This window comes from Emydura macquarii, unplaced genomic scaffold (genome assembly GCF_026122565.2).
Source record: "Emydura macquarii macquarii isolate MOO-44397 ecotype Brisbane River unplaced genomic scaffold, CSIRO-AGI_Emac_v2 contig_2372, whole genome shotgun sequence".
Taxonomy (NCBI): Eukaryota; Metazoa; Chordata; order Testudines; family Chelidae; genus Emydura; species Emydura macquarii.
In genome coordinates, this window is record NW_027132509.1 from 2938875 (window position 1) to 2952693 (window position 13819).

Consider the following 13819-nt stretch of genomic DNA (forward strand, 5'->3'; position numbering starts at 1 on the left):
TGTGGGCACAGTGGCTCAGTGATGCCAATGGAAAAGAGTGATAGCCTGTCATTCTCAGATCACTGTCACCAGTTATTTCTTACCCCTTCCTCCCTCCTCCATTGTAATCAATGATAAAAAAAATTCTATGTGTTAAAAAGGAAGAGAGACATCTCATTCCAAGCATCTTTGGAGACACCTCTTTGTTTCACAACCAAATCAACACATAAATATTAACAATCTATCACCGCCATCTAAGACATCTGGTGACATCTCAAACAGACAAAACACCAGTCCTAGTTTTCTTCATGTTCCACCACACTATTAAAATAAGATATTCCTAAATAAATCATTGATTATTTTGTAAGCACTGTATCATAAATAACAATATGTTCCACAGTCCCAGATGTATCAACCCGGACTGACACATCATTGCATGAGGGGGATCAATCAAATCACAATAAAGATTTTGGCACTCAAGAACTCTCACTCCCACCTTGTCTCTTTTGTTTTCACCCTGCTTTCACTCTACTACCCAGAGAGCCAATTGCAGCAAGTCACAAATACTCCAGGGTACAGTAATAGAAAAGAAATGTATGAGCTCCAGCATGTCAACATCGTCAAGCTGAAACTCACTCCCTGGGTTGTTCTCTGAGCAGCAGCCACCTTAGCTTAGTGGTTTATGACCTCAACAAAGCCTGCCATGTGAATGACAGCCTAGTTCTCATTCACATCTATTATACTCCTCCACTGAGGCACCATTAAAAGTACAGAAATACATCAGGTCTGTAAAACACAATGATGCAAGATATGAATAGCATAGCTGATCATTTAAATGACAAGTAAAATACACACTGTAATTTGCTAGATAAAGAGAGTCAAGCTGAACATTCTGAAATTTCTTAAATGGCCAAAGCACTCGGGATTTTGTTTTAGATATTCTTCCAGCATCTCAAAACCATGTCATAGGATATTTTTCTGTAAGGAGTCAGCTGTTCACTTTACACCAATAGTAAATTCAGCTTGCGGTTAAAATAAAAGGGGAGATTTTTCCTTTTTAACAGGTGAGGTTCCTTTTTCCACCTGGTCCCTTGTTGCAGAATTAGACCCTAATTAGCAAAGCATTTAAGCACACATGTAATGACATGCGAGTAATCCTATTGCGGTTGTGCATGTACTTTTTTACTGTGAAGTAAGCCAACACGTATGGATATGTTGTATAAAGGATTTAAGGGATCATTCTCTTGTTCACTGCTGAAGCAGCTGGTGTGTGTGTGTCTGTTCTTCTTTAGTCCTATACTGAGTACTTTGCTGAATCAGGGCCTTAGATAATAATCAAAAAGGGCCCAACAATGGCTGTGATTTAGTCTTTTTGGTCAAACCAAGACCAAGTCATGTATGGTTTTCTTTTGACTGAGTCCCATTTCCTCTGCACCGTAGATGTTCAGGAGGAATTAGATAAAAAGTTTCTCTTTCATCCCATCTCTAGTACTGATCACCTTCCTATAATATTATTAGCATCAGAACAGCAAGCTAATAGCAAATCAGGAAGGCAAGCAAAAATGAGCTGGTTTCATTGAGCAAGCTGCCTCATAAGGTCTATTAATATAAGAGGTTGTGTTTTGATCAAAGGAGACTTTTACAGATTCAGACTGTTTGTGGATGTGTTAGTTCTGAGAAAATACCTGTTCTTTCAATATGATATTCATAGGACATGCTCATTTGCTGATAAGGAGCACAGAATCAAAGTGTTCCTCTCCATATCAGTGCTCTGAGAGCAGGATGAGGATGTGATTGTGCGAAAAAGGTGTGATAAAATGTACATACAGCATCATATAATTTTGGGATCATTTCACACAGCAACTGCACAGGCATACTCAATCGGACAGTATTAAAGTAAAAGGAAAGGATAAAGAGGAAGCTTTCCTGTACATTTTATAAATGGCCCTATTTAGCTGATGAGATAGGCAGTGTTCTTGGCAATGTAAGTCACAGAAGGCGGTGTAAACTAAATGTGCGCTGGTCTAACCTAAGCCACTGACAGATTGGTCCAGTGTGTATTGGTATTCAAAACAGCCTTGTTCAGTGGATGAGAATAGGGGATTCCTATGAGAAGCAGAGAGAGACAGCAAGATTTCTTTGTAACAACCCTTGGGCATGGATTGTTTGATGGAACATGTACAGTAAGTAAATTAATAGGTTTGCAACCATACTCAAAGCAAAATCAGTTAGACACCTTTGACTTGCAGGTCTGCATACCCCATAAGGCTGTAGTAGCAAAAATAAAACAAGCGAAGTATGTACAGAAAAGAATGCTAAGGAATTTAATTCATCATCCAGAGAAGCCAAAGTGAATAGCAGGGCACTGAGAATATTATCTTGAGAACAGTATTTGATAATGAATGTTCATTGATGATGGTGGTGTTGAAGAAAATAATTTTAAATGTAGAAAACAAATTTAAAAATAGAAACTATCAGGGGTCTCTTTTTAAAAATATATTTGGCGTGCACTGCATATCCCAGGACTGCTTCCGTTTCTATTCGCAAAGGTACAAAGGTTTGCAAATGCAGAATCTTTATTGGAACTAACACAGCCCTATAGTTCCCAAAGCATTTTTCTAGTGATATTGGCAGAGCCAGAAAATATAAACTTACTATAGTTGGAGGTATAGAGTCCTCCTAAATCTATTTTCCTCACCCCTTTTGGGTCTATTGTCCCCCGAATGTCAGCATATAACAACCATTAACAGTAGGAACTAAATCCTCCTTCTTAATTCCAGTATTCCCTTCACTCCTGGAATATTTTATGACTAATCCAGTCTGTTTAGAGAAAGTTCTTTTATGATTATTATTCAAATGCAAAGTGAAGCTATATGAATGTGGTGAGGCAGCATGATCCAGTGGTCAAAGCACTGGCCTGGGTCTCAGGGGACCTCAATTCTGGCTCTGTTGCTCTTTCTGGTTTTGGTGTTGTGTGTGACCTTGGGCACGTCACTTCACTTCTCTGTGCATCTGTGCTTCTCCTACCATTTGTCTGTTTAGTTTGTAGGCTCTGTGGAGCTGTACCTTCCCTGTGTGTTTGTAGAATGCCTAGCACAACAGGGACCTAATGTCAGCGGAGTCCTCTAGGCAATGCTGCAGTACAAATAATAATAGCACAGTACACATTTTAAACAGGCTGTTTTCTTCATCCAACACGTGTGCCAAATTCCAAACAGTTTTGCAATTTAGAAACCAACACAAATTGCAAAATGGTTTGCCCCCGTTGAGGTGCTGCGTGGGATCTGAGAGTGTGTAGCACCACACAGGATCAGGTGCTTGATTTGTACCAGCAATACCAGCATGCACAAAGGGCGGAGAATTCTCACATGTTCCAGTGATGTGCATTTGGATCATTCCTTTTCACCCTCTCATTCCTTCCCTAATTTTAAAGCCAGTTAGATATCTATATTGGGACTTTACAATAACATCAGCCTTAGCTTTAGTTACGCTGTTTTAAACTGAATCAGACTGACTTATCCATTTCTGTTTGTGCTGTCAGAAGGACTTGCTGGTGTTTTATGTCACTCCTTGTCTTCATAATGCAAGTGGTTCAGAATATTAATTACTCAGGTCCGGGGGAGCAAAGGAGCCCATAATGAAGCAAAGATATAAAATAGGTCAGTAGCAATGGTTCTATTGATTGTTTGAAATCAATCTTCTTATGCAGAATCGTAAGAACTCTTTTAATGTGACACTGGACAGATTTATTTCTGTTTTTAATACTAAAGTGTGCATGACATGTCTTTCTGTGTGGGTCTGCTTATTCTGTGTGGTGCAAATAACCTGTTGACTTTTCCTGGAGCAAAAAAAAAATGCTCTCAAATACATGACATTGTTTGACTGGTTCTTGAATATGAATTACACAAATGATCCCACAGCGATTTCCCTTTGTACCGAGTGAATTGCCCTTCTTAATGTTGTTGACTGACCATTTCTTCAAAGAGAGAGGTAAAAGTATACTCGGACATCACTGGATTGCTGTGCACTCTGTGTAGACTACTTCTGTGCTTGCTGACTATAATTTGATGTTCCTCCATCTGAGAGCTGTTAGCTGCTGAGTCCATGTTCTCCTCTGCTGCTGACGGTACACACCGACACCATGGGCACAAGCAGCTCAGTTCCAGATGTACACATTCCAGGTTGCAGAAAATCAATCTCACAACACTGTAATGTAAAGCCCGGCTGGAAAATATTAGTTTCATTGCTACAAGCAAAAGCATCATTATTTCACTTTTTCATCTTATGTGGGACATAAGTCCCCCCAGCGTAGAGTTTGTGAGTCAATCTTTAGTTCTGCCCTTCATTTCAGATTTACAAACTAACAGCCTAAAGCAAAATTTGTCCCTCTACCTATACTGCAAGTATAGATCATACTGTGTATTGAGCATTCTTTTATGATGAGGAACCTCCGTTGACCTCAATGGAAATTTTAAACCCTGTGAACAAATACAGAGTATGGGAAAGGGACCAGGAGTGCTATGTGCATTTTGATTTTTTTGTACCAGGCTCCTTGGCTGGACTCAATCTAGGGCTCATCAAGCTAAATCTACCAAAGGATTCCACCACCCTTTTAAAGGGATTATCTTTTATGTTGTCAGATTCTGCCACCAATCTTCAGAATAATACAGCACATTGTTACAGCTCTGGAGATTGCACTGTAGATTAGATTGAATAGAACAAATACAAGGCAGATATGGAGGTTCCTTAATAAAGGCAGGGGTGGCTTTGCCTGTCTTCTTTGGAGTCAGATGCAGTTTGCTGTAACTTGGCCTCTTAGCCTACACTTTTACTTACCTTCTTGCCTTCAAACTTTAAAGGCATGTAATTTATAACAGTCAGGCACCCATATATTGTTTATATGGGGTATATTTAGCTTTAGTCCTAGCTGTTTTTCATTTACTTGTGTATCACCATGAAAGGAATTCTACAGAAGAATCCAAACCCACAAAGTGGCATTTCACAATGTAAAATATTTGATGCCTAGTAAGGTTTTTACTGATCTCCCTAAAGATGTAACAATGGGTCCAGAGATTGTGTAAAGTATAAACATGCACAGAGATCCTTTGACAAAGGACCACCATGATGATGCTGTGATTCTTCAAGTTATTCATTAGAGCTGGACAGAATTTTTCATCTGGTATTTCTTTTCTTTTCTTTTCTTTTTTGGTGAAGAATTTAGATTTGAGGCAACCGAAACATTTCACAAATTCATTTTGGAGGAGTGGATTTATTGCGTCCACTGGAGAGCACTTCCGGATCAATTGAGCAGGTTTCCACTGCCACTCAATCGATCCCGCTGCATCGATTCCGTGCAGCCTGGCACAGCCCCAGCAGTGTAGACATACCCTCAGTCTCACCTATTGAAGCTGTTCCACTTTGTGTAAATAATTAAACATTCACTGTAGCAGGAACTGGAACCCAGGTGAGTGACTTAACCACTAGGCAACATAATCACTCTTATTTTCTGGTCCACTTTTATATCATAGAATATTAGAGTTGGAAGGGACTTCAGAGGTCATCTGGTCCAACCCCCTGTATATAGTGTGGGAGTTTGAAACTGGGACTCCCACATCCCAGGTGAATGCACTTTATGGAAGAGAGTGCACCACCACCATGGTTTTGTGAATGGTGTCTACGTCCCCTTATGAATCTATCCCTAATAAAAGTTTCCTCTGTTTTTATTAACAAAATGCTCAAAACTGAAACAAAATATGTCATTTTGAATGAAGCATTTTATTCAACCCAAAATGATTTTTTCCAACTTTTTGATTTGCTGAAAATTCTGAAAAATGTTGGCGTTTTTTTAAAAAAAATTTAAAAAATAGAATTGCCAGCAAACTGAAAAATCAGTTATTGACATAGCTGTAATATGCATTGCAACAGACTGAATGTTTGTAATACACATGGCAGAGAAAAAAACTGCCATTTCTGAGCTGTTCAAATCTGCATCAAATGTCTCTGCTGCTAACTGCACTGCACTGCCCATTTAATTCAGCAATAAGGCATTTCAATCCAATTAAAATCAGTCAGTGTTTCAAAACTTTCTCTTCTCAGAAAAGAAACTTTGAAGGGGTTCCATATTAAGAAGGTTTTGAAACCTCTGTTGATAAGTTGTTTCTTTTTACTTTACTTTGTATTGTATTTGAAGCAAAAATTCTCTAAATTTTGATACCCTGCTGTCACTAAGTTCCCTGAGAATCCCTCTGAGATGATAGAAGCTATATAAATAATCAATATCAAGGAAGTTCTGTACTTACCATCACCTTTTTTGAAACTAACAATGATCTTATCTAAAAAAAAAACTTTGGTTTTGTTTTAAATCCTTTGTCTTTAGGGGCTAATTTGGTTCATTGAAATGCAATGCCGTGCATTTTTTTTTAAAATTTTGGTGGGTATCGCTGTGCTATAATTAATATTTGTTTCACTGCCTTTGCAAAAATCTATGGCCCTGGAGCATGTTACAGAACCCAATGTTGCTTTCACTATGAATGTGAAAATTACATGCCTAAAAATAAAAAGATTTAGATTAAAGAAATTAAGGAAGAAACTCCCATTTTTTTTTAGTTGCATGATATATGGGAAGTAAAGCTGTTCCTGCATCCCCTCATAATGTACAAATATTGACCCAGGCATCCAGAAATCTGTTTTTCTGAATACCAGGTGAATTTTATATTCTCCCAGCATTAACAAAATAGAGGGGTTGACATTAATGTATGAACATATTTTAATTGCTGGTTTTTTTCCCTTCCGTGTTGGTTGTGATCCTAAGATATGCTAAACAACACCTTGCTGGAGTTTTCACTGTGAGAAAACATGTTGCTCTCCGTAAAAAAACGTATACTGTGTTTTTGCTACATTTTCCTCCATTAGAATTGTCTTGCAAACCACAGCTATTCTGAATATGCATAGGAGTGAACTGAAGACCTACATTACAAAGAGCGGTTGCTACTCCACATGGTACTGCTCAACAATTCAGAGACTAGATTTGGTGGAAAATCAGTACAAAATGTCGATGCTTATCCAAACCCTCTGAACTGCTTGGGGCTTCAAATCTCACAAGTGTAGTCTCGCTGGTGAAATGTATTACGTTTTGTGCTTCCAGGGACTGGTGGAAATACCACAGTCAAGTAGTTCAGCTTTCCCTTTTGCAGTCATGGAAAGAACCCGGAAGCACAAAAGCACACAGAAACTGGGGAGGAGGAGAGGTAGTACATGGAAAAAGTGTAAACCTACTTTTTTATTATTATTTCAAAAAGTAATCAGATGAAATTTGAATGGTGGTGAATATCTGGGTCAGATTCTGTTTTATCCAACCCTGGTAGTCCATACCTATTATTACACATCTCACATAGCTCATCAAGGAAACACGATAAAAAGCATGCACCAAGTTAAGACTAGTTTTGGACATAGGAGGAAACCACTGCAGCACCTTCTCTAGAAGTAGGAGGAATGTTTTAATACCCATTGGTTTGGGCTCTTCAAGCTATATCCACATCCCAAGAAGTAAGACCTCATGATTTTTTAAAGGAGATTCCCAAGTATTTATATTTCCAGGCATGGTTACTGCATTGGTGCTGTATTCAAGGGGTCCCTTCTCTAAAGAACTCTCTCCTAAAAAAAGTGACTACCTGCAGGAGACCTTTTATTGTGCTGGAGTGTATTAGACACTGACCTGTGTTTCAGAGTCCACTTCCCACCTTCTTCAGCCAAGAAGAACATAGCCCCCTTCAGCCTATGATGCTTTCACTATCAGAGAACTAAATGTGTGTTGCCCCAGTTTGATGCTTAGTAGGCATCCCATCTTTATCTGCTGCTTTTGTTCAAAAGACGCTGTTCATTTGTGAATTTAAAGGAGAAAGACAGTGATTATATTCAGTTGTCTGCATGGTTGATATTTATGAAAATACTCCACTGTGGTATCAACTAAAATTGATCGTTCCATAGATTCATCTGCAGAACACAAAGGTAATTTCTTTGTTTTATTTAGCAATGGAAACGATGTATAGAAGGACTTTGAAAGGCCTAAGCATAAGTTTAGAAAACAAATCTGGACTTGATCCTGCATCACTCAGAATTTTGCCATTGAATTCAGCGAGAGCAGGATCAGTGGATTTTATCATATGAACATGACCTTCTGTTCATGTGTCAATAAATGAGTAATGCCTCGTTCTTACAGTGATAAATTCATAACAAATGTCACAAGGCGATACATAGGTAGCTTTATATTTAATTTGATTAGGTATCTCATGAATATTCAGTAGTCAATTTACGTCCAGAGTGAGTGTATTTATTATATAGTCTGCTTTACATTAGACACGTGTATAAATAGTAGAATCATAACCTTTAAATCAGGGTGAAACCACTATTTTAAAGTGATGTGGAATTATCAGTGAATTAGTTGCAACTTCCTTCATCTTCTCAGAGGAGGTAGTCAGCAATTTACAGGATTGGGAAATCAATGAGGGTCAGATCCGACCCTTATATTCAAGTCAATAGAAAGATTCTTATTGATGGCAATGGGCTTTGGATCAGATGCCTAGAGAGCGATCTCTGCTCTCATTCCCACAGCTGGTCCTTCCAGACTGTGGACGAGGCGCACAGGTTAGCCCTGTGTGTACTCTCTGTTTGTCCCCTTTTTATGGAGCAACAAAGGACTTGGTTTTTCAGAGCTGTCTGTCCCGCACCTTTCACCAGCACTACATGCACTTACAACAACAGACATTTAAAATGCACGGTATGCATAGTTTTAAATTAAAATTAAAAAATTTTTTTTTTTTTGTTAAATTGCTGTCCCAGATCCATCACCAGCTATCTGTAATGTGAACAACTGCCAGAATATAGGAATTTGGCTTTTGGGTTCTATCATAACTGCTAGCTAAGAATGCTATAGAGAAGCAAGAAAATGGAGCCCAATAATAGCTTTTAAATATGTAAAAAATATCTGTATATGAGTGAACCCTTTTACACCATCAATCATGGACTTGCCAGCATCAGTTCAGCAGAACTCTGAAACATGTGGCTAACGTTAAGCGTGTGCTTGAGGCCTTATTGGATGGGATGCCATAAAGCAAAAGAAAAAGATGTCCTACTGGAGAGGAGGTCTGCTTTTTCCAGCGGAAAAGAGTTCACTGCTAAAGAAAACTTTCCTGAAAAGATTTTTAAAATGAGATACGGCAGTATTTTGGGATTTGGTGGGTTATGTGTGAGCTGCACATCCAGAAAAAGCAGGTGGATTTATTCTGAAGTATTTACTCGACCTCATTACCTTTTGTTACTGTACAGATGTATATCACCCATGGGGAAAGCATGTATAAATAATAGACCTGATCTTGCATGGGACTGAGTACCCACAGCTCAGCACTTGTAGGCTTGAGCCTAACGTCTGCCATTTTAACATAAAACATTTAAAAATCAGCTGTTTAGGAAGGTTGATTTTTCATAACTTGAATAGCCAAGATATAGCAATTCTGGTAAGATGAAGGCTGGGGTTGTTGCTGAGCAAGCTCCTCAATAGTTCTATGTGCAGGTTCACAGTGGATACGGGGCTGAGTGAAAAGCGCTGAGTGCCTCCTCCCAGGTACTGTGCACCCGTGGCTCCCCCATTTGGCCATTAGAATTTACCTAGGTTCAGGTTGCATGGCCTGTGTTTTTGGTAACCTTCTGGTTCTATTGGCCTCTCACCTTACAGACAGTGCTGAGCACCTAGTAGGATCAGAACCTTCTTGCAGTAGAGAGATACTGGTCATAAGAGTTAAAGGCCAGAAAGGCTCACCAGATCTAGTCTGACCTCTTGTTTATCACAAGCTACTTACTTCTCTGTTAAACCTCACAATGTCACACTCTTACTCTAGTTGTTAATTACATGGCTCTGTAATTTTGTGTTTTTCTTCGGCAGTTGCATTTTCAGGCCTTGGCTTTACGACCTTCTACTTAGCTGGAAAGTTGCACTGCTTCACTGAAAACGGCCGAGGGAAAAGCTGGCGGCTTTGTGCAGCAATTCTGCCTCTGTATTGTGCCATGATGATTGCCCTGTCACGCATGTGTGATTACAAGCATCATTGGCAAGGTGAGCCAGAGTGATGCCTTTTCTTTTTATTATCCTTGTATTTCAGTGGTTAACATTGTACAGGGAGAGCTCCTGGGTTGGAGCGGTTATAGCTTGTTTGACTTGCTGCTGGTTCTAGGCTTCATTTTAGGTCCTACAGTGTGTGAGAATATGACAGGGGCCCAGTATATCTGTGTGTTTTTATATATGAATGAATGCATATAAACATGTTTTGGACCATTACTATGGAACAGAAGACTACAGGACTTTTATGTAATGGTTACTAGGTGGATTGTGGTATTGTAAGATATATAGTATAGAACACGGAGGGTGACAACTTTTGTCCAAACTCAAAGTTTTGCTGCAAAGCTTCATATTTTCTAGCCCATTAAAACTTTTTAGTAAAACACACGTTTGGGTAAAAGGCTACAGTCATAATGACTTTGGAGGAATGAGAATCACTGTTTCCAAATTAATCACCTAATTTAGTAAGGAAAATATATCATATTCACATCATGTCCAATAAAAATTTGATTTTCCATAGCTTCTGGGGGATAATATTTTTGATTCCTGCATTTTGCTTCAGGACACACTAATTCTCAGATGTTAGCTGGATGATTTAATGTGTAGAATGTATGTTGTACCAATGAATTTTCACTAAGTTGCAACTGCAAATTAAAATATTCAGAATTTATTTTATCATGACATGTTCTTAATTGCAGGAGCATGCAATGCTTTCCTGATCCTGCAATCAGATCTTAGAGTCAGAAGATCTTACCACTGTCATATTAATTTACATGGAATAAATGAGCCAAAGGTGTTAACATAAGCCAGTGACTTTCCAACATTAAACAGTGTTAAATAGGGTTTGGTATACAGAAACTCCAGCCTGCTTAGTACTATGGCAAACACACCATTCAAAATCCTTTAAATCTTTTATTAAAGATAAAGAAAAGAAGGAAAAACAGTTAAAAGCATTTGAAATGTAAAATATTAAAACTTTCATTTTAACAACATCCCTTGTTAGCTTTCCCTTTAGCTGGAGAGAGTTATTAGAAGAGGGGGGAAACCTTGTTTGGCTGCCTCTCTGATGGTATTAAATATAGGAATAACTGTCCTTTGAAGTTAGTTGAGATGAGCTGGAGCTGTTGTTTCTGCTATTGCTAAAGTCCTAAAGTCCTTGGGGGTGTGTAGGATTTAGCTCAAGCTGGTAGGGATACCAGTGTCATCTGAATCCCTCTCTCTGGCCTGATCTGGTCAGGACATTCCTCGGGATTAGGATGAAGATGGCCCAAGGTCCCAGGAAATGATGGGGATGGCAGCCAGAATGCTGAAGCTCGTTCCAATAGCTTACATCTGTTTTTCCGATTTTTCCCCCAAAGTCTTTCTTTAAGGCCCCCCCCCCCCCCCCCCCCCCAAAAAAAAAAAAAAAAAAAAAAAAAAAGGGAGTGATGGATGGAATAGCCCATCCCCTCATTATTTTGTTTGCCAATTTGACCTAATATCTGACACACCAATTTGGTTCATTATAATTCAGTTACATATCTTTTGTTTTTACCATGCATGATTTTGACATAGTCTTTGAACTATATCAGTAGACTTTTCTGTTTTGACTAATTCAGGGTTTTTTTTGTCAGTTTCTTTTTTGTTTGTTTGTTTGCATCTGTTGCCATTAACATTTGCTATTATAGGTTATCGTGACATTTTATGAACTTTCACTACCTTTTACAGTTGAGCTCATAATTAGAATAAATTTGTAGGCCCAATTTATCACAATATAATCCCTCTTTTTTATGAACCAGTTCCACCTAGGATCAGACATTTGTTCATAAAATCACAGTTACAATGAAAAGCCTTATTTTAGTTCAAGCATATAGAAAAAAGGGAGAAAAGGGAAAAGGTACTTGGTTATAGTGTAAGGTTTGCAAATTTCTTATTCCAAAACTGGGATTTATAAATGTTACTTGACTAGATGTTATGAAAATTGCAGGTCAATTTTCCAGATGTTAAAGTTCAGAACTTAAAACTCACATCATTTGTAGCTAAAACTGCTGCTGTTACATATTTGTAAGGTATTTAAGAACAAATCAGTTCTTCTCACTTCTTTGTCTGTCTGCCCGAGATGCGTAAAGACGGAAAACATTTTCCCCTCTTTTGCCAGTTACACAGTTAAAGCTGTACATGTACACAAACCAGCAACCATGAACTAGTGGTTAAGCTTGCACACTTGGGAAAAAAATCTTTAGCCCTGATACTGTTCTTACCCAAGTGCTTTGCTTCCTCTAAAAAGAAGCAACAAATTGATCTTCTTCTGGAACCACTTTTGCATTTGTGAGCCCTTTTCAACATCCAAAACAACAACATTTTGAACATAAAAAAACATTTTGAAAACAAAACAAACAGAAAATTTGCCAAAAAGTTTGGTGTTGCAAGAGCCCTTCATTTGAGTGGTTTGATATTCAATTCACAGTTATTACAGAAGCAGCCCGGAATTAAGCTGATATTCTGTTGACAAAGAGGGGTTACTCAAGAAGTTATTTTAGAAAAAGAAATCAGCTTTAGCAACTTAACCTTCAACAATTTAAAATACTTAATTTTTACCATTTTTGCTTTAAAAAAAAAAACCTGTGTGTTAAACCTTCAAAATTATTAACAATCACTGAAACTACAGACCTTAAAATAATTATTAAAAAAATGAAACAAAGCATTTGTTAAAGAAATTAAAACATTAATAATTTTAAAACAATTATTAACCTCTTTTTAAACAAAAACATGAATGGTATGCTTTGCATGCTTATCTAAGACAACTTCAACACCTTTAATAATTTTAAAACAAAACTCAGGAAAGTGAGTTTTCCTATTCAAAACAAAATTTTTTGTTGTACGTTTCATTGTACATTAGAAAATTTTTAAAATGTAGTGTAAATCAACAGTTTCCCAAAGAAAATTTTTATTTAGATGAAACCACATTTTCTGACAGAAAAAAAATTGGACAAAAAATGTTGACCAGCTGTACAAATAAGCACGAATGTACAAAATTGCCACAATATCAAGTGTAGAGAGAATCATTTTTATAGCAATTTATCTAGAAGATATATTCAGGATGGAGGAACATTACATATTCATGACAAAAATATAGAAATTGAATTTTAAAAAAATCAGATAACCCCTTTAAAGGGCAGACTAATTATTTCAGCAAATTCATGTGCATAGAGATAGATATGCTGTGGAATAAAGTATTAAAACTGTGTGCGTCTGTGAGAAAAAATTCCAATAGTTATTCTCTAGCATGGTCTATGCCTGTTTGCAATGTGTTTTATCCTGCCAAGAGCAAGAATTATTTGTGGACTAAAATGTGTGCTGTGAGGCAGATAATTATGGTGTGTTTTATATGTGGTGGAAATAGATTACACCCAAGGGGTTACCACTGTGTCCATTACAGCTGTGTAAATTTGCCTTTGATGTTTAAGTAGATGATGCTGAAAACTCTGCTGGCTGCTCGCAAGCCAGGAATTATTCAGGCAGCTGTGTTATCCTGCAGGTGACTTTAGCCTCTTACCTGAGAAGATCGCACTCTCTAGGGAGGGACTAAGTCACTCTGTAAAATTTAGTATCGTAGCTCAGCCCTTGTCTTTTGTGCTCAGTGGAGGCAGCCAATTGTGTAAAGATACTTATGGTGGCTTTGTGCTAAAACCTTAACTGCCCTGTGAGGAATGAGCAAGGTCTATCAATAGACGGTATAGGACTCAGTGA

General features: G+C 37.9%; 1 protein-coding gene across 1 annotated transcript in view; it reads left to right on the plus strand.

The window, feature by feature from the left end:
• The window catches only part of PLPP4 (phospholipid phosphatase 4), an 84951-nt gene that overhangs the window by 66830 nt on the left and 4302 nt on the right, over positions 1-13819 (plus strand). Inside the window, exon 6 of the mRNA XM_067561288.1 lies at positions 9917-10087. Within this exon, the coding sequence (XP_067417389.1) occupies positions 9917-10087 (171 nt within the window). The remainder of the gene's footprint in view (positions 1-9916; positions 10088-13819) is intronic.